Source organism: Neopelma chrysocephalum, unplaced genomic scaffold (assembly GCF_003984885.1).
Source record: "Neopelma chrysocephalum unplaced genomic scaffold, ASM398488v2 Primary Assembly neopelma1_78, whole genome shotgun sequence".
NCBI classification, from domain to species: Eukaryota; Metazoa; Chordata; class Aves; order Passeriformes; family Pipridae; genus Neopelma; species Neopelma chrysocephalum.
Genome location: NW_020897739.1, coordinates 35,515 through 56,180, shown reverse-complemented (window position 1 = coordinate 56,180; position 20,666 = coordinate 35,515). Strand labels below are relative to the sequence as shown.

The 20,666-nt window shown below is 51.4% G+C and overlaps 2 protein-coding genes across 2 annotated transcripts; both read left to right on the top strand.

The window, feature by feature from the left end:
• Window positions 1-7,706, top strand: PPP2CB (protein phosphatase 2 catalytic subunit beta). The gene is made up of 7 exons (XM_027689912.1): window positions 1-238; window positions 3,821-4,030; window positions 4,260-4,433; window positions 4,638-4,727; window positions 5,292-5,453; window positions 6,285-6,403; window positions 6,939-7,706. The coding sequence occupies exons 1-7, from the start codon at window positions 137-139 to the stop codon at window positions 7,009-7,011; spliced, it is 930 nt and encodes a 309-aa protein (XP_027545713.1). The 5' UTR covers window positions 1-136; the 3' UTR covers window positions 7,012-7,706.
• A 126-nt stretch (window positions 7,707-7,832) lies between these two features.
• Window positions 7,833-12,453, top strand: GSR (glutathione-disulfide reductase). The gene is made up of 13 exons (XM_027689906.1): window positions 7,833-7,961; window positions 8,711-8,737; window positions 8,993-9,081; window positions 9,527-9,596; window positions 9,768-9,915; window positions 10,021-10,075; window positions 10,153-10,252; window positions 10,699-10,785; window positions 10,977-11,138; window positions 11,348-11,459; window positions 11,542-11,673; window positions 11,833-11,966; window positions 12,147-12,453. The coding sequence occupies exons 1-13, from the start codon at window positions 7,833-7,835 to the stop codon at window positions 12,294-12,296; spliced, it is 1,395 nt and encodes a 464-aa protein (XP_027545707.1). The 3' UTR covers window positions 12,297-12,453.
• The last annotated feature ends 8,213 nt before the right edge of the window (window positions 12,454-20,666 follow it).

Below are 20,666 nucleotides of genomic sequence, written 5' to 3'. Positions count from 1 at the left end.
GCGCAGCAGCCGCGGCAGGCGGGGGCGCCGCCATTACGCGGAGCGGAGCCGACCCGACCGGGCCGCGCGTCCCCGGCCGCCGCCGCCGCCACCCACAGGCGGGCCCGGGCCGCGCGGGGCCCGCCCGGCCCCCGCCATGGAGGAGAAGGGCTTCGCCAAGGAGCTCGACCAGTGGATCGAGCAGCTGAACGAGTGCCGGCAGCTGAGCGAGAGCCAGGTCCGCAGCCTCTGCGAGAAGGTGAGTGCGGGGCCCGGACGTTGGCGGAGCGGCGTGGTTCCTGTGGGATATCGGGCGCTGGGAGACACGGATGTGGCCGTGGGGATGTCGGGCGTTGGGAAAGCGGGCTGGTGCCTGCGGGATATCGGGCATTGGGAGACGTGGATGGTGCCTGTGAGGTGTCTGTCATCCTGGTATCCTACACAACGTGTCGTAGCCCCGTGCTGAAAAATCAGCCCCAGGTCAGTGAGGCAACCCCGTGACATCCAAGGTGGGATCTAGGGAAGCAGAGCGGGTCAGAGGTGAGGCTCGGAGCCTGCTGAAGGCGACCAAAATAGAAGGAGGAATGGTCGGATAAAGGACACCGTCTGCAATTCCGGGCTGTGGTTTGGACAGCCCTTGGCAAATGCCGGATTGGATTGGTTTAGTGGAGACTGGCAAGAGTCTTTTTCTTTTTTTTTTTCAGTCTAGAGAAGGATCCTTAGACTGGTGTGGGGTTTTGTCTGAGAAGTCCAATAGCTCTGTGTGAACATTCCCTCTACACTGCAGACAGTAACCAAGTGAAGATTTTCCTTGGCTGGTGCTTCCAGCAATGATCCTGACTCTTACCTCACCCCCACTCTGCCTGTGTTTCCTTCCCTCCTTTTTCCTTCCCTCTTTCCTTTTTCAATCCCGTGTTGGGAGCGTTGTGACTCTTTCTCCAGAGCTCCATGGTTTCTGAGGGAGCTGTGGCTGCTGTGTTTTGGGAAGCTGGAGCTGTGGCAGTTTGGGAAGCTGGAGGGCAGTGCCAGCAGACTGTGGCTGTGCACACAGGGAACAGGGAGAGCAGCAGCTCAGCTGGAGGTGGGGAGGGTGTTTGTCCTCCAGGTGACAGGTAGGTGTGTCATCTGTCACAAGCACCTCGTACTTCCAGGGTGCTGGAAACTGATGGAAAGGACTTGGACACAAAGGAAATACTGTGCCGTGCTCTGATTTGGCTTGTTTAAGTTTTGGGGAGTGGTTTTGTCACCCAGGAGAGGAGCTTACAAAAAACTCTGGGTGTGCAGCCGTGCCACAAAGCTGGTTTAGTTGGTTTCCTTGAAATAATATTTGGAGAAACCCTTTTGTCACTTAGCATTCCCTTTTTTGGGACTGATTCTGAAGAGGCCAAACACAGTAGTACCTCTTGCCTCGGGTTTATATTTGTGGAATAGCTCGGTACTAAAACAAAAAATCAAAATGAGGTGGAGAAAAGAACCCCAAAGTCTCAGAGTTACCATATGTGTAATTTTTAATTACTGGCATAATGGACAGCAATGAGGGAAGGATTGGACATGGCTAGGGGTGCAGGTGAGGGAGTTGAGAGCCATCCCGCTTAATCCAGGTTAGGGATTTTTCACCAAAAAAAGGGTTTTTCACCAAAATAATGAAATGGGATATGTAAGAAGGTGAGGAAAAGTCTGTCTCCTGAATTAAACAAGCAGTCTTCCATAGCAATCCCTCTCCTTGTAGCTTCTCTTTCCTACCCTTGTTCTTTTGAGGTGTAAGAAGGGCCACAGTCTGGTTGCGTGAAATTCCCAGTGTTGTGTTGAGTCACGGTCAGGAATGTTTCATCTCTCCATCTCTGCTCTCCAAGGATCTTGTACACAAACCACACCAGGAGCTGGGATGATGGGCAAGCTCACAGCTAGCAAACAGTCTGCTCTTCAAAGTCACTTTGAGCACAGACATGGCAACTCTTGTTTGGGTTTATTTAATGAAAACACCTGAAAGCTGCTTCTTTTCATCCTGACCTGGATATGGTTTTCATCCAGAACAAGTGGGACAGAGATGCTCAGGAAGCTGATAGTGTTAGTCACTGTTTTCTATAGCAAAGGTAGCTAAAATTTGACTTTTCAGTCATAGTTATTTATCAGCCTCCTGAAATAAATAAGTGATGACGATGCCAGACAGCCTTGCCTGAATCAGAGATTTTTATTCTTGTTTTTTAATGGTGCTTTTCGTTATTTTAAGTCATTTGATGTCAGTGCTCACTCTGCACAGCGCAGGCGGATGCACTGGGTAGTTACTGCTTTTCTGGGGTGTTTTTTATCGATACTGAAGATTCTGAAGGTCTCAAATATCATCGTGTGAGGGCAAACTTGGGCTCCTGGGCCTGACTTAAACCAGCTCTGAAGAGTTGAAATGCCAGGCTGGGTCTATTCACGTGCATGGATGTGTGTCCACAGGGTGAGCTAAAAAGGGCTGCAGGGGAACAGCTGGTTGGCAGCGTAAGGAGCTGCTGCTCATCAGCTGCCAACTCCTCCCTTCTCATGAGGGGAAACTTCTGGATCCTCCTGGTACCAAAATTTCAGAACCTGGGCTGGCCTGCCTTCCTGGGCTGAATTTAAGGTGGGCATATTTGCCCTGCTCCTGTGGAAGGGGAGCTCTGCTCAGCTCCAGCTTCCAACTAAATGCTAGCCTGTTGCTGTGTGCAGCAGTCGGAACACACAGAGCAGCTGCTTTGTGGGTTTATATTTGTCTCTCCCCGAGGGTGGAAGCTCTCCAAAAGCACTATAAATGCTTTTAAAGATGTGTGAGCAGAATCTGAGTGCTACTATTGCACTCAAATACAACACATTCAGCAGTTCCCAGTCGGGTTAGGAGTGCAAGGCAGACCCCACGTCATCGAGTCCATGTGCAGGATGTGTCTTTTAGGGTCAGGGTCACATCCCTCGGGTTATGTTCCGTGCAAGGGGCACACTGGATGCTGTCCAAGCTGTCCAAACTGCTTGGGGTTTAGTTATTCCTTCCAAATAGAAGCTTTCCCTAAAAGAGGCAAAGCAGCAAACATTGGAATGGGAATGCAGTCATCCTTGGGGAGCCCACTGAGGGTATCCTCGGGAAGCAGCTCCTTCCTGGCAGTAGCAGGTGGGAACTACCTCATCCTGAGCTAAGGGATGTGGCAAGGAATGCCCGGATCATCACCTGCTGGTGACTGCTCAGCACTGGTGTTCTTCCCTCCCTTTTGTTGGGATCAGACCGAGCCAACCCAGGAGTGTTCCCTGTGCCTCTGGTGTGCCTGGAGCGCTGATCGGCATCAGTTGGCGAGCTGGAGGCAGCACAGCAAACCTGGCATTTGATAAGGATAATAAGGCAGTGCAGATAGGCTACATTACATGGCTGTAATTAGCAGAGGAGCTGCTGGGTGTGGAAGAAGAGATGACTAAATCCGGGGATGCCATCCCTCCATCTGTGGCCGTTTTGTTGCCAGCTGGGTATGGCCAGGGAAGCTGGTTGGAGCTCGGTATGTTTCAATTGCCTCTCACTTTGCTTTTCCAGTTGTATGTGACTTGCTTTTAGAAGTTACTAAACTGTCGTGCTTGGAAGAGGATTGGAATTCTGGCAGGGAAAAAGTGCCCTGGGGGAGGGAATCAGGCCTAACTATAACAGACCTGTTTGTCCTTGTGCACAGGGATTTGGGAAACACACCTTGTCTGTCCTCACACACCAAACTGTTTTTCCAGTGGTCAGCTTGAGTGGCTTTGAATCCGGCTTTCCAGTGGAAATGCAGTGGAATAACATCCACACCTGCCCTTGAAAGAGCTTCGTACCTTTTTGACCTAAATGTGTTTTTCTTGCCAGGCTAAAGAAATCCTTACAAAAGAGTCGAACGTGCAAGAGGTACGATGCCCTGTCACCGTCTGCGGGGATGTCCACGGGCAGTTCCACGACCTCATGGAGCTCTTCAGGATCGGCGGGAAGTCGCCGGACACAAATTACCTGTTCATGGGAGACTACGTGGACAGAGGCTATTACTCCGTGGAGACGGTGACTCTCCTAGTAGCGTTGAAGGTATGGCTTGAGAGACTTGGGGCAAAACCTGTGGTTTTGGGGAGTTTGGATTTGCTCTGGAGACTCCGGAGCTGGCTTGAGCTCAGCAGATGTAAATTGATATGCAGCAACAGACACGTGCTGAGCACAGAGCTGAGCGCTCGGCTGCTGTTTGCAGTATTCCATTACTGTTTCTTTCCATGCCCACGGTACAATTCCCAAGTTAAGGAAGCGTTTCCTTCGTCCCCAGGTGCGCTACCCGGAACGCATCACGATCCTGAGGGGCAACCACGAAAGCAGGCAAATCACACAAGTCTACGGCTTCTACGACGAGTGTCTGCGCAAGTACGGCAACGCCAACGTCTGGAAGTACTTCACAGACCTCTTTGATTATCTCCCACTCACAGCTCTAGTAGACGGCCAGGTAAGCCTTGGAGAAGGAAAACACTCCGTTCCACGGGGTTCTGCTGACTGGATTGTCTGACAGCCACGAGAACAGTCCCAAACCAGCTCCCTTAAAGTGGTGATGCGAGGGCTGTAATTGCCAATCGAGCTAAAAGCAGCTGTTTTGGAGATCATTCTTAACAACATGCACTGAATGGATTGCTGTTTTTTTTTTCTGGAACAGATATTCTGCCTCCACGGTGGCCTCTCTCCATCCATAGATACACTGGATCATATCAGGGCTCTGGACCGCCTACAGGAAGTTCCACATGAGGTAATAAGAAAGGAAATCCCTCAGAAACTTCAATAATGCAAATGTATCCTCACAGTGAAATCCATTTAAACAGGGTTACACACGGATTATGGCCTTTCCAAAAGCCAGAGCAGGTGAATATTTAGGCAAAGCACACCCAAGTCAGTCTGCTTTGATTACAGCAGCCTACAAAAGGAGAGCTGTGGGGGTTTCACAGATGTCTTCCACAGAATCACAGGATTTTTGGACTGTCAAGCTGACTCAAAGGGCAGTATTTGGCAGGGAAAGGTGTTTACTACCTTCAGCCTCATCACAGACGTGGCTGTGAACTGACAACCACCCCGTAAAGCCACGTTGTGTCACCATCCTTCCCCCCCAGCCAATTCCTCCTTCAGTGATGTTTCATCCTTGTTCATCTCTTTCTGGGGGCCTGAAACCAGGGCTGAAAAACCACCCTTGGAGCTCCCAGGGCAGCTGGAAGTTGTGGGGCTTGTGAATAAACTCAGCGTGCTGGGAGTCTTGTTACTGTAAATAAAATATTTCAGCGTCTTGGCAGCAATCTAACAACACTTTATCTTTCCCAAGGGTCCGATGTGTGATCTGTTGTGGTCGGATCCGGATGACCGCGGTGGCTGGGGCATATCTCCACGTGGTGCTGGCTACACCTTCGGGCAGGACATCTCCGAAACGTTCAACCACGCCAATGGTCTCACACTGGTCTCCCGTGCTCACCAGCTGGTCATGGAGGTAGGGCAAGCACTCTGCTAGCCAGGGCTAACCAAACACCAGGGCTAGCCACTGGTGTCTCCTCGCTGACACCTTCCACTGATGGGTTTGTTGACACCTAAGTCTTAGGCGGGTAAGTGCCAAGGAGAGGCTTTAATCACGTGAAAAAAAACAAGCAATGTAAAATTATGTGCTTTGACCGGCAGTGTAAATAAGGGGATGTCCTGCCCTTTCCAAGTAAATGCCCCCCTCCAAGTAAATTGCCAAAGGGACCCTCGCACCCTGTTTGTGGCAGGAATAATCTCCTTACATGCTGACAGCTCTACTTGGGCTGCTGCTGCATACTCAGATGTGACAGAGATTAAGCCATTTTTGGCTGTCAACAGGCTATTCTTGAATGTCTTGCTGGAAAACTGCCAGGTGGGTCAATGGAGCAGATGTATTTTTAAAATCTGCTGCAGATAGATCCCTTAAGCAGTACCATGTGTCTGAAGTCACCCACATCCAGCAGGCAAATTGTCAGTGGTGGTGGATGAAAGCTGTAGGCATCCCTAAAAATCTCAAGGCTTTTCTTGTGGTACAGCCCATAATTTGTATATAAAATGGATAAACACACAAATGAGGAATGGATGATCTCCCGGGGAGTGCTTGAAGCTGGTTTTGCCAGGTACCTACTGCTGCTGCTTGCAGCAGAGCACCTATTTTGAAATGAAACCAAGTCACTTGGAAATACTTAATGAAATCTCCAGTTTCACAAGCGACGTGGAGCATTTCAGGCCTGAAGAGGAACTTCAGACAAGCTGAGGTTTAACAGAGACATTTTCTTTCTCTCTCTCTCTCTCTTCCTGGCAGGGTTATAACTGGTGCCACGACCGGAATGTGGTTACCATTTTCAGTGCCCCCAATTACTGTTACCGCTGTGGGAACCAGGCTGCTATCATGGAACTAGATGACACTTTAAAATATTCCTTGTGAGTACCCTGGCTTGGGCTGTTCTCTGTTCCTAACAGGTCTGTGAGGAATGTCTGATCCTTTCCAAAGGGGTTCTCCATGAAAAGCCAGCTCAGACCACTCTGGGATTAATGTTGTTTGCTCTACCCTAAAAATAAGTAGTGAGTTAAGCTCCTAAAAGCTCCTCTTCCTGGCTGGCTGGAGAGTCAGAGCTTCTGCACTTTAATCCCTCTACTGCCCAGTCTTGATGGAGAGAGTAAAAACATCCAGATTTATGTATTTGTTTTAACTTTTGGTAGCATGAGCTTTGTAAAGGTGGGTGAGAGGGTCTGAATTTTGTGCTCACGTGACAATGGGGATGGGCTGTAAGCAGCAATTTGATCAATGGATGAGTTTTAGCTCCCATGGACACTTGTTTTGAGACCTGAAATGTTTTATGTGGAAGCAGCTGGGATGAGTAAAACAATAGCAGCAGGAGAACAGGTCTGGTATTTATTGTGGCGTTGGAAAATGACTCGTGGAGGAGGGTAAGTGATCCCTTTCTCTTCCCTGCAGCCTCCAGTTTGACCCAGCACCTCGTCGTGGAGAGCCTCATGTTACCCGTCGTACCCCAGACTACTTCCTATAAACCTCTCCCAACCTTTGTAGAAGGAAGTACACCTGGCATTTTAAAAAAAAAAAAGCAACAATATTTACACGTTTCTGTAAGAAATCAGGGTTCGTCTCAACTTCAAATCCCCATCATGGACCAAAATGTGCCATACAGAGGACGAAGAGCGTTTAGCACAACTTGAGACTGAATTCCTTACAACACTCTCTCTCTCCCGTGCCCATCAGCCCGAAAGTCAGTTTGCCTGCTGTATTTGTAGTCATTGTTTTCCTTCTGGACTGTTCAGAGAGGGAAAGGTAACTCTAACAAACACTTCATCTCCTTTGAAGCTTCTTTGTACATTTTTAGTTCTAGTGTTTAACTGGCATGAATTAGAGTTTGTTTTCCAGGGAAATACACACTAACTCCATCCCCCACCACTCTTTATTTTATTGGAAAGACCGCTCGACTTAACTGGAGAAAGGAAGTGATTCCTGCTTGGGAGTATGTTGTCATAACCCGGAAAAAAAGCGTTCCCCTTTTAGCTCTATTCCCGTTCTGTGCTGATCCTGCCCCCTTATTTTTTTTCTTCTTTTTTTTTTTTTGGTTTATTTTGTCTCCCTTTTTTTGTCATTTCCCCCCCCTCCCTCTCATCCCCTCTGTATATTTGTCCTGGAAGTGCTTGCAAATCCTCCTCGCTGTACCCGAACCAATAAACGCCCTTGTCAACCCCAGTCCGTGGTGTCGTGCGGGGCCGGGGCGGGGACCGGGGCGGGGACCGGGGCGGGATGGGGAGGGGACCGGGGCGGGATGGGGCGGCCCCGGGGGCGGAGCGGCGGGGTCAGACCGAGCCCGGAGCGATGGCGGCGGCCGCCTACGAGCTGCTGGTGCTGGGCGGGGGCTCCGGGGGGCTGGCGGGGGCCCGGCGGGCGGCCGAGCTGGGGGCCCGCGTCGCGCTGGTGGAGCCGCGGCGCCTCGGCGGCACCTGCGTGAGTCACTTGCGGGGGGACCCGCGGCGGGGGGCGGGTGTCGCGGGGCGGGATCCCCCGGGGATGGTCCCGATGCCCCCAGGGATGGTCGCGGTGCCCCCGGGGGTGGTCGCGGTGGGGGGAGCCGGAGGGAAGGAATCGCCTTCCCGGACCGGGAGCGTTGCGCAAGGACCCACCTTGTCACGCCGAAGCAGGACAGATCCCAATCCTCCTCTCCTCCTGCTTCTTCCCGGCCGTTTTCAAGCCGGTGACGGGGTGCTGATGGATCCTGCGCCTGTGCAGCAGAACTGCAAGGCGCCTAAGCAGAGCCCACGGGCACGGCGAGCCGGTAACAAGCCAAAAAACAAGCTTGTTCCTCAAACAAGCCAGGGACAGGCTCTAGTTTTATTCCTTAACTGCGTTCTGCTGGAAAAATTTTCACACCAGGATCAGAAGTGCAGGAAGGGGATGGCAGACACCTTTCTCCCAGCAAATCGCTTTTAAACGATCACTGGAAAAAACCCCCTGTGTTTGAAGGCTTCACCTTCCCTATTCTCTTTCAAGGAAGTGAAAGAAAACAGTCAAACCGCAAGACCTTGAGGCGCCCGAGGGAGTTACACCCCTCTTTTGCCAGGAACCTGTAATCTCGCCTTTGTTTTCCTGGGCAGAGAGCTGAGATGCAGCACCAGCCTGCTGTGGGATGTTCTCCTGAGCGTTGCCTTTGGGAAACTGAGCCTTAAAACTGAGCTTTGTTCTTATTCCACCCCCAGGTCAATGTTGGGTGCGTGCCAAAGAAGGTAAGGGTGTTTTGCCACTGGTTCTGGTGGCACCTCCGGTGGCTTGGGTTGGGTCTGGTGTGGGTGCCTGCCAAATTGCAGGGAGGTGCTGGCACAGGGTGTGGGGAGGAAGGAACGGGGAGGAAGCAGGGCCTCAGAGCATATTGTGTCCTGTGGGCTGCTCTGGGCAGGTGTGAGGTATGGGGAAGTGTGTCGGGGGGGGTTTCCCAAAGTCAAACCAGTCTTCCCGAGCCAACGTGAGGTTTGTGCGGGCAGGTGATGTGGAACACGGCTGTCCACGCGGAGTTTATCCATGATCACGCTGACTATGGCTTTGAAACACCCAGTGTCAAGTTTAACTGGAGGTAAGAATGGAAAGAGCCAGTTGGAAGTGAGCACCTCCCAGTGAGTATCCCATGGGGAGCAGCCACAGGTCAGCACCGTGGCCCTTTGGCTCGTTGTCCACCTCAAAGGGGTCCCCGCATCCGTGGGTGGATGCAGAGCTGTTTCCATGGCTGTATTTTGGAAAAGAGGGGTGGCACACTGGCTGTGGGAAGAAGAGGCAGGCACAAAAACCGCAGGTTGGTGGGGAAGTGATCACAGGGGGCTGTTTTATTTTGTGGCACGGATATAATGTACCAAAGGGGTGGAGTTCACAGAATCGTTTAGGTTAGAAAAGACCTCCAGGATCACCGAGTCCAACCTGTGACCGATCACCGCTCTGTGAACTAGACCATGGCACTAATTGCCACATTGTTCTCCCTGAGCTCTTATCTGCTGATGGTGACAGTACTCCCTACTCTGTTCCAGAACCATCAAGGAGAAGCGTGACGCGTACGTGCGGCGCCTCAATGACATCTACGAGAGCAACGTAAAGAAGGTGAGCCTGGGACGTGTTCATGCTGTGGGCCGAGGGGGAAAGTGGGCTCTGATGGATTTGTGGCCACTTTTCCAACCTTCCCCTTTTCCAAATGTGGGAGCCCTGGCTCCATTAGCTGTCTCCCGCAGCCCATCCTTCTGTTAATCCCATGACTGTTACCTCCCCCCAAAGGCTCACATCGACATCATTCGGGGCTATGGCAAGTTCACCGCTGATCCTGAGCCAACCATTGAAGTGGAGGGGAAAAAGTACACGGCCCCTCACATCCTTATAGCCACGGGGGGGCGCCCGGCTGTCCCTTCCGACAGCGAAATTCCCGGTGAGCCTGCCGAAATTCCCCAGGAGAGAGGTCTGCTGGAGCAAAGCAGGTCTGGGGAGGGGAAGTGGGGCAGGTAAGGGGTGTGAAAGGGGCTCTGCTTTGCAGGTGCCAGCCTGGGGATGACCAGCGACGGCTTCTTCGACCTGGAGGAGCTGCCCAGGTAAAGTGGGGCTCACCCCCCATATCCACCAGCACCGGCTCCGTGTGCCTGGACACGGCATCATTGGTTCTCTGCAGGCGCAGCATTATCGTGGGGGCCGGATACATCGCGGTGGAGATCGCGGGGATCCTCTCCACGCTGGGCTCCAAGTCATCCCTGCTGATCCGCCAGGACAAGGTAATGCCACCCACCATCTGTCTGTCCCCAGCCGCGCTTCCCCCCTGGCAGTCACATCCCAATCCACCGGGGTTTTCTGCTTGTCAGCTCCTTGTAAAGAAGGGTCTGAGCTGGCGCGGGAATGATGATGGAGAGGATGGTGGCATTGGGCTGATGGGTGTAAGGGGGAGCTGGGGGGACATGTTTTGGCAGCACCAGCCTGTGTGCCTGGAATTTCTGCAGCCCTGTGTGCCACCGCACCCGTTCTCTTGAGCTTTATTTCAAGTCACAACTTGAAAAGAGGATTAAAGGGAAAGAAAATAATGGAAAAACAAACAGAGAAGTTTAACCAGAAACGCCCCAAACCTCTCGGGTCCCAGGAGCAGGGAAATGCTGGTGGAGGGGCTGCCAGGCAGTGCCTTCGCCTGTGGACCCTCATCTGACAGGGCTGGGGGGTCCCTGCCCAGGTCCTGCGGACCTTCGACTCCATGATCAGCTCAAACTGCACCCAGGAGCTGGAGAACACCGGGGTGGAGGTCTGGAAGCACACGCAGGTACGAACGTGCAGAGCAGCCCTGTGGTTTATCCCATTCCTCCTGGGGAGGCAGGGCTGGGGAAAGCTGCCATTTTGGCTGCTGCTTGATGAGCTGCAGTTTTGGTGACGTTCCTGGTTTTGCAGCACAGCTGCAGGGCAAAAGCCATTGGCACCTTCTTCTCCTGAGGCAGCTCCTGTTATTCCCCACAGGTCAAGACTGTCACTAAGTCCGCTTGTGGGCTGCTGGACGTGACGGTGACTTGCTCGGTGCCCGGCCGCAAGCCGACAGAGGGAGTGATCCGGGATGTGGACTGCCTGCTGTGGGCCGTGGGGCGGGAGCCCAACACCGAGGGGCTGTGCCTGGACCAAGTGGTGAGGTGGCAGCACATCCCTTCTGTGCTGGTGTGAGAGTGCCCACAGGTCTCCGGGTGTCCCACGGGTATTCAGGGTTCCCAGAGCCTCTCATAGGATGGTGCTCCCACCACTCGCCCCCTCGCCACCAGCACGGTTCCCCCCATGGGCACGGCTTGTCCCATCCCTCCCGGAGTACGCGCCAACATAGCTGCTGTTTCCCATGGCAGGGCGTGCAGATGGACGCCCAGGGCCACGTGGTGGTGGACGAGTACCAGAACACCACCAGGAGAGGGGTCTACGCCGTCGGGGACGTCTGTGGGAGAGCCCTCCTCACCCCGGGTACTGCGGCCGTGCCCCTCTCCCCTCCACAGCCTCTCAGTGCCACGCCAGCGTGGCTCAGGCTCCCTGTCCCTCTCTGCAGTGGCCATCGCAGCTGCCAGGAAGCTGGCCCACAGGCTCTTCGAGGGCAAGCAGGATTCCCGGCTGGACTACAGTAACATCCCCACCGTTGTCTTCAGCCACCCGCCCATCGGCACCGTGGGACTCACCGAAGGTGGGGACAGACAGGGCGCGGGGCTGGGGACGCCGTGGCTCAGAGCTGCTGCTCTGCTGCTCGAGGAGGGGGTTTGATCCCTGGCAAGTGCGTCTGAGCCTTGAAAAAACGGGCTTGAGTGCCTCTCTGTAAATGCACACGCCGTGTCTTCTGCTGCAGAGGAAGCTGTGGCTGCGCACGGGAAGGAGAATGTGAAGATCTACAGCACATCCTTCACCCCCTTGTACTACGCTGTCACCCAGAGGAAGGTGAAGTGCCTCATGAAGCTGGTGTGTGTTGGCAAGGAGGAGAAGGTGAGTGGAGGGGACCAGGGAGGGACAGCTAGGGGGGCGGTGGGCACCACAGCTGGCTGTCCTCTTGTCCCCGTGTGGTCAGCTCTGACCCGCTCGCCCCAGGGCCTGGGGTCAGAGTTCAGGCCTTCATTTTGGCAGTGCTGGGTCTCCCACCCGGCCCCTCTCCCTTCTTTCCCGAAGGTGGTGGGATTGCACATGCAAGGGATGGGGTGCGACGAAATCCTGCAGGGCTTTGCTGTGGCCATCAAAATGGGGGCCACCAAGGCCGACCTGGACAACACCGTCGCCATCCACCCCACTTCTGCTGAAGAGCTGGTGACTCTGCGCTGAGCCGGCAGGCACAGGCACCCCCAGGGGTGGCAGCTGCAGCTGGGAAAAAATGTTTAACATGTTTTTAAAAGTGCCTTAGTGCCAGATGGGCTGCCTGGAGAGTGTCCCTGCAAAGTCGGTGTGGTGTGCTCTGGGGTGAGAAATAAATACGGCGATGCTGGCGAGTCTCTGCCTTTTGCTCTATTAGTGCCTTGTCTACAGGGGTGGCACAGCCCCTGGATGTGGTTTGGGGGAAGGCTGGCAGCGACCAGGCTCCTCCTCTACCATCTCTGAACCCGGGGCTGTGCAGGGAGCAGCACAGCAGGGTGGACAGATCAGTACTTAGGGACTCGTGGGTGCTGGGGTATCCTGGGTGGCCTCTGTCCTCCTCTTTATCTCATGGAGGAGTGCACCGTGTGGATGCATCACTGTTGGATGTGGTCCAAAATCTCCCTGAAACCTGGGGGGGTGCTCAGCCCGAGTGTGAAGCTCCAGGCTTTGCTGGGGTGTCTCCGTCCTGGCCAGCAAAACTGTAGCAGGTGGGAAAATCCTGCCCAGCCCTCCTAACCCCATCAGCGTGCCTTTAAAGAGCATATTGGACTGCGAGGGGCTCAGGTACAGGCAAAAGCCCAAATGTAACTGGCATCCTCAGTTATCCATGTCAGTCTTTGGAAGAATAACCATTTGCAAAGCTTGTTGCTGGCTGAAGCACAGGAAATGCCCTCTGGGCTTGCTACAGCCCATCCTCAGGCATGTGAGAGGAGTGACCTGGAGTTAATTACTGATTAGATTACCCCCTTTGAACGATGGGACTTTACCCTCTGAGTCAAAAGGCTGTAATGTCATTTTGTCAGTATTTTTTTTCCCTTTTCACTGACAAGTTTGGTCGCTTGATTTTAAGGCTTGATTTTGGAGTATTTGAGAGGTTTGTCCCTTGCCTCACAGCCAGAGTGGTGATCAAAGTGCCTAAAAAACAAAAGGCAGGGGCACACAGGCACAGGCAGGGGCTGAGTGTCCGCAGAAGCCGCTTTTTCAGAGGAAATCAGGCAAAAAAAGCTAAAGGGAAGCTGAGCCCCGGCTGTCACTGTAAGACTACATCCCCTTGGATCCCCAGCGGGGGAACTGAAGGGAACTAGGGTGGGACCAGGGCGGGACAGGGGAAAGGAGGAGCCCAAATCCTGTGGTGTGGGGGCTCAGGACAGAGCCCCAGGCAGGTGAGAGCCTGCAGACTCCAAAAATGAAGGATTTAGTCTTCAAGACTGCACCCCTCTGCTGTCACTCATCAATCCCCACCCCTCACCCCTTTTATAGCCATGGCCACACCCTGACCCCCCCCTCTGCTGTCACTCATCAGTCCCCACCCCTCACTCCTTTTATAGCCACGGCCCCACCCAGACCCCACCCCACATCTTCCTTTTATAGCAACAGCCCTGCCCAGACCCCACCCCTCACCCCACCCACTCCTTTTATATTATAAACCTAAGACTTAAATAAGAGCACCACAAATATCCTCCTTTGAATGCAGAGGATTTCCATATTCTTGTTATTTTCTCTGCGTTTCATCCCAGATATTCTGGGACTAAGGCAGGCACTTGGCTGCCTCTGCTGCCCCTGGCACAGCATAGCTCCTGGGAATAAACTAAGTAAAGGAGGGACAGAAGAGCAGGGAAGAGGGTAAATCATTGTCCTGACTGAGCAGTGCCTGCACCAGCAGCATTTCCACTCTTTCCATTGGTCACCTTTGGAGCACAGGGAACACCAAGCTTTGGCCTGGTTTGGCGTTACCTGTCCGTGTGTGCAGGGAGATGGGAACTGCAGAACGCCTGGAGTTAGTGTCCTGGGAGGCCTGGTGTCACCCAGATGGTCTTTACAAGCATAAAGTAGAAATTACATCATGGACAAATGCATTTACAGCACAACTGGACACATCTGGCCAAGGTGACCAGTCCATGGAAGCCAAACTGTTGACAATCCGACTTAAAATCAGATACTTGCAGATTTTGTTTTCCAGAAACTCCATCTCTTTTGGGCACTTTTTGCTTGAATGCTTACCTGTTGGAAGAAGTCAACTAGCCTTTTTAAAGACCAGATTGCCTTCTCTCTGCTCCCAGCAGATGGAGCTGCTGGCCTGTAAAAGAGATGGAAGTGTTCTGGGAGAGGGATCAACCCTACTGCTCACAGTGTGTGTGTAGTGAGAGCTGGGGTGAGATTCTTAGACAGATTCCCCTCGTCTGGATGCAGGGCCCTCAGGATCCTCTCTTGGTCAGAGGTTTCTCTGACTGTCGTTCTTTCCTGCACCCAACTCTGGGCCCCTAGCATTCTGGGATTCTGGAATTCCATCTGCAATTACATGTGGCAAAACTGCACTTAATACAGTGTCTGTGCATGGCTGGACTTTCTTGTCCTCCATTTATTCCACAGGATAATTCCACACAGAGTTGTTATAATTCCACACGGAGTTATGCTGAAAAAGATGTCCACTGGTTTAAAGTCATGCTTTTTTCCTCTCAAATTTAAATGACTTGTTAAAGGAACAATTTTAAACTATTCCTGGAATAAAAAGGGGAGTGTAAATAAAAGAAAAAAACACCAAAAAAACCCAACGAAGAATCATTCCTACATCCATCAAATAATTAATTGGAAGCCTATTCTCTCACAATCTGTCCTTAGGATACTGTTTTTCTTTCCTGGAAAACCTTATGCAGAAGGAGGCAAGGCAAAACCTGTCATTTCAGCTGCAAGAGCCACCTGGTTTCTTCTGGGCCACACAGACTGTTCTTTTCCCAGGTTCCTGATTTCCAAGCTGTGCTTACCTGCTCTCCAGGGAAGCTGGATCTAAACGCTGGAGCTCAGCAGGCAGGAGCAGAGCCCGAGAGGTGCTGCTGTGCTGGGAGCACTCAGAGCACCGGGAGGGCTCTGGGCTGTAATGGATGGGAGGCGTCAGGAGTGGCACCTGTGGAGGCAACTGTGAATCCCCGACCCTGGGAACGAGCTTCCCGAGGCAAAGGGATGCCTCACACAAAGCAGAGGGGGAGGCTCTGCAATGGAACATATCCAAGACACCCTGTTCCAACCGGGCTCCCCCAGGCCAGCAGTGACAGCCTGCAGCCCCGGGGGCTTGGCAGCCTGGCTTTGGGCTGGGCTCTGCACTCCCTCCTTCCTCCTCTCCTTCCTCCCTGCCTCAGGCAGGAGCTGCAGGAGCTCTGGGATCCCTCTCCTGCCTGCGCAGAACCAGCGGCTGCTGCGGAGCTCCGGCACCTGTAAGTGGGTGAGTGGGCTGGGGGCTGCTTTGGGCTGGGCTTGGGCTGTTCCTGCCTCTCGGCTGGAGCTGGGAGCTGAGGAGAAACTGCAGGTGCTTTGTTAGCAACAAGTCTGTGTGTATGTGGGAGGGGGACTGCTGTTTCTGCTGCTTGGGGGTGCTCTGATTTCCTGGGGGGCACGACACTGACTGTGTGGGAATCCTGGTGACGCCAGGGATCTGCCTCCTGGCAACAACCCTCCCCGGGCTGCTGAAGTTGGTCCCAGGGAGATCAAGGATGGAATATGGAGCAGTTCCTGCTCTGGAAGGGGATGGGGGTGGCAGCAGATGCCTCTGACCCCAGTGGCTTTGGGGTGCCAGAGCTGGGGGACACACACAGTCCCCACCAGCAGGGACAGGGCAGTCGCGTGGCCAGGCAGGACCACGGAGGGTGTGTGGTGGGGGAAGCACCTGGAAGCACCATTCTGCTGCTGTCAGGGTCAATCCACCCGGAATTGGGAGCTGGACCCCTGTGCAGAGCTCCAGGATTTGGGAAAAGAGCTTGTGGCCACTCGGTGTTTCCTCAGTGACTAAGAAAACTTTACATCATGTTATTTTGCTTTTCTATCAGTAGCGGACACCTCCAGCAGGAGAAAAATATCTGGAGCTTTTGAAGTACCTCAGGTTATCCCTCAAACCTGAACCACCCCGGGGGGCTGCAAAGTATAAAGTGCAGTGGGATCAGTTTGGGGTGTTTTGCTGGAGAAAGGGGGATGGAATGTAACTCTAAGCAAAGGAGAAGCATTTCCCGAGGCTGGCAGATGTGCCACCTCAGCCCAAAGAAATGAACCTGTGCTGCTGCTTTTCTCCAAAGGAAAGTCCTAGGGAAAAATCCAAGGAAAACTTACTTCCACAGTCCTTCCTGCTTGGACAACACTTGTGTTGCAGCTGCCCCTTCCTGAACAGAATTGGCTTCAACTGGAGTCAAACCAAGAGGTTTCCGAGGTAACCTTTCTGCATGTTAAATTCCTGACATCAATTAGATGTCCCTATGCATGTTATCGGGATGACACTTAAAATTCGGTGTTAATTGCCCAGTGTAATGATAATCAAGTGACTGAGGCAGCGGTAGATGTGAATTCAAGAGCACTAAAAGGATTCAAATCCTTAGTGCAGCTCACAGAAAGAATCACGGGTTAATCTCTAAGTGAGCACTTAAAGTCCCTGTGTGGAACAGTCAGCGAGCAGGAAGGTACAGGGAGAGATTGCTGCACATCCCTGCTCTACAGCCCTTTCACAACCCATTATCCCTTTCTAGAGGTGACACTGTGCAGTTAAACCCCTGCTAGAGCTTCCACAGACAGTTCTTTCTCCTGTGTAGCCTGGAGAGTTATTTAACATTAAAGGGCAAATCTGTGTGGTGGCCAAGTGTTAAGGATCCAACCCCGCCGTGCTGCACAGGGAGCTCACCTGTTCTGCCCCGGGCAAGGCAGGCTGCTCTGCCTAATTCCCAGCGAGGCATAATCCCGTATTCCACAGCCTGGGAATTTGGGCGAGGAGTCAAAATGCAGTTTAATTGTAACGAGGTCTAAGGAGTGACCCCTCTCGTGCTCAGATCATGGGCTGTGTTTGCTCTCATGCCTGTCTCACAGTGGGCAATGACACTTCGGTGCATAAAGAGGTTTAAATCAAACAATTCTATGACTCTTGCTTACTTTTCACACTAAGCACAGACATGACCTGCTGTGATGGGATTGGTTTGGGGTTTTTTCTGGTCATTCTCTCTGCAGTGATTACAGGGTCCTCTGTGCCCCCTCGTTTTGGGGGGGACGTAAACTAGAGGCTGACAGTGCTCTCTCCCTGTACCTGGTGAATTAGCTCACGCTGACTGATAGGCTTCTAAAGCACTTATTTTGTTTGCCAATTTTATGCTCCACTGGGACTATCTCATGGCTGCCCCACTTTTCAGTTTCTACCTAAGCCATAATTCCAGTCGCTTCCTCCTTCTACCTACTCCCCAATTACCTGTTCCCTATCAGGGCCCTAAATGACAGGGCTGTCACATCCCCCTGAGCGCTCTGACAGGGAGTGACTCAGATGAGGGGGGCAATTTAGGAGGCTTTATCTCCCATTAAGTGCTGCAAAGAGCCTGGCAGGGATCATCGATTTCACTAATCCCCAACACTCACTGCTAAGTGCTGCTGGAGCATCTCTCCAGGGAAAAAGCTGTGACCAGTCCAGAGAATATTTAGTGGGGTCCCTGCTCAGTTTCCCGTGATGGATGGAAAGCTGCTACTTACAGACTGGATGTCAGGAGAACCTCAGTAATCCTCTACTGAAAGCTTCTAAAACAGGGACTTGTTTCCAAGTTGAGGTAGATAAAATCCTATGGCTTCCCAGGCTTCTCAATAAAGTGGCTGCAGAAGTGTGCCTGGATGTGGAAATCGTACTTCAACCTGATTTCAGGGAACAGGTGACTGAGATTTTAGTTAAAAATTTAAAGCAGGCTATGACACATCAAATAGAAATAAATATATTCAGAAGCTTGAAGTTTGACTGAGCAGGAAGCAAGAAAAATAAGAGTATAATGACAAGGAATAGGTAAGCAGCCTCAGCTTTAATGATACAGGGTGGAAATGATATATATATAAATAAAGAGCTATAACAAACTTACTGTGGATGCCTCACCTGTCACTTTCATCTCCTGATTTACATTTGAGTTTGGCTTTTCAGTGAAATGTTTTATATTCCCAGCTCAAGTGGATGAGTAATGAGCAGCTCAGTCTTGTCTTGTTTATTACAGTCATCCTGCTGATAGCCTTCTTCTTTATAATTATAGAGGAGAGAAAAAGTTTAAGATCTTTAAAAAAAAAATAAATACCTTGACAAACTATTTTCTTTGGTTCCAGCTCAGGCTAAGGAGATAAATGACTCTGAGGCAAGGATAAGCAGTTTAAGCCCATTGAGAAGAGCTCTGTGTACAACTTCAAAATTGGCACATCTCCCCAGGATTGCCCATTTCAGACTGAGAAATTGGCTTCTCAGAGTGCACTTGATTTTCTTCATGGAAGTAAATGCCAGCAAGAAAAAACTATTTCATTGTAATTGGTTATTTTTAGGATTGCTTTCCTCCACAGCTCACAGTAGCTGAAACCTACTGGGATATTCAGGCTTATTTGGAGATAAACCACTCTGAGGTATTTCATATAAAATATCATGGAAATTCTGATGGATGAAAAGGTGAATAAAACAATTGAAGAGTAAGTTCTATTGCCTCAATTCATAAATACCCTCAGAGTTTGTACTTGGCAGCTCAAGTCCTGCATGACCCAGACCCAACACTTCTACTCACGTGGGAAACAGACAGTAAGTGCATAATAAAGTTCAATCCTACCTTAAAGCAATTCCCAAGCAGTTGATGACATTCCAATGAAATCCTGGCTTGGGACAAGGCTGCCCTGTCTGTGGAATGGTCTTGGTGAGTGCATGTGCTCCGGGCTGGGAGTGATAGTTCTTGCCCTGTGCCTTGTCCCATTGCCAGAGCCCTAGGAACTGGGAACAGGAGGCTTGGGGTGACTGCAGTTGCTCTGGAAGAGGAGCAAAGATGATCCCAATTCCCATGGCCTGTGCAGGGCTCCCTGTGGAACAGCATTTTAGTTTTTTAGTCAATGGCTTTTTCTATTCCATTGAGGCACAGGATAATCCATGCACTTGCCTCTTCCTTATTTCTCAGACACTTACGAATGAGGTCCTGCTCTTTCTGTCATCCCTCAGGGGCCGAATTGTGCCAGCAGGACTTTCCCACTTCTCAGCAGGCCAGAGATCATTCTTCAAGGTACCTAGGAAATTTCTGGAGTTCGCTCATGACACAGAGCACAGAGCTCAGGAGAAGGGAAGAACAAATGTTTTTGCACTTACCACATGAAATTTTCTTTTTTCCGTGGCAACACACTCCTACTGCCGCTGTCTCTGAAGGTTCCTTGTCTTTGTTCCAGCCTCAGAGGACTCTGTGAGGAGATTTCACACACACAAATCCACATCACAAACCCAGAGGTTGTGCACAGAAGTGAAGTGAAACAGTGTCGGCAGCTCCGAGGGTTTTCCTGCCCAACATAAAGACAATTGTACCACTTCAGAATCACCTTGAACTGTTACTGTAACATTAGAAAACTGACTTTCCATATCCAGAGGTACGAGATTGTCCTGGTCAGCACATGAGACCTTAAACTGCCTTTTTGTCCATGGGGGCTGTGACTGGGATTCCAGCAGGGAATGACGCTTCTGTGCTTGGAAACCCAGTGTGGGACTGGGCAGATTTTCACTGGGGGAGACTCTCACCTTACTCCATTGCAGATTTTCTCTGGTATATTAAATGAGGAAGGGAGGCCTTGCCCTTATCAAATTACCCCATGGAAGCAGATTACTGTTATTTATCATATTTTAATATTTAGGGATTTCATTATTTTTTCCCTTTTCTTAGATCATTTATGTTTCTGTCTTCTATGCCTCTCTCAGTTATTTGTCACTGCCTGTTTTAGCTGGCAAGGACCTTGTGAAAACACAAGGCACTGGCTTAATTTCTCCTTGCAGCCAACCCTCATCTCCCTCAGCTTCAGTATAATAAAAATCTGTGTAGCTTTTCCATTTCTTGACAGCTGTGGTGTTTGGACAGCAACTTTTCTGTGCCTGCTACAGCCAAAATTTCATTAGTACAACTGGGATCAAGCTGCATAAGACATGCAGACACAGCTCCAGTTTTGCCTCGAGGCTGTTTACAACTTCTTGTTCATCAGTTATGAACAAAAGCCATTACAGAGATCATTACTGAAAAGATTGGAAGCTGCTGCTTCACAACACAAAGTCAAAAGAAAAAAAAAAGAGAAAACACGAAATATGTATCAAAAAATAATGATTAGATCAATCCTCCTGCTTTTAGTGTGATAATGGATAATTCTGATCTGGAATGAACAAGGAAATTCTCCCTCAGACAACTAGAGACCCTTTGAAAATCCAGACTCCAACAGGTAAGGATGGAAAGCCACATCTGTCTCACCTGTTGGGAACAGCACAGATCCTGCTGGGCATGAGGACTGGGAATGTGGTGGGATCCAAAAGCACCTTCCCCAGGCTGAAGCATCTTCCTAAAACAGCAC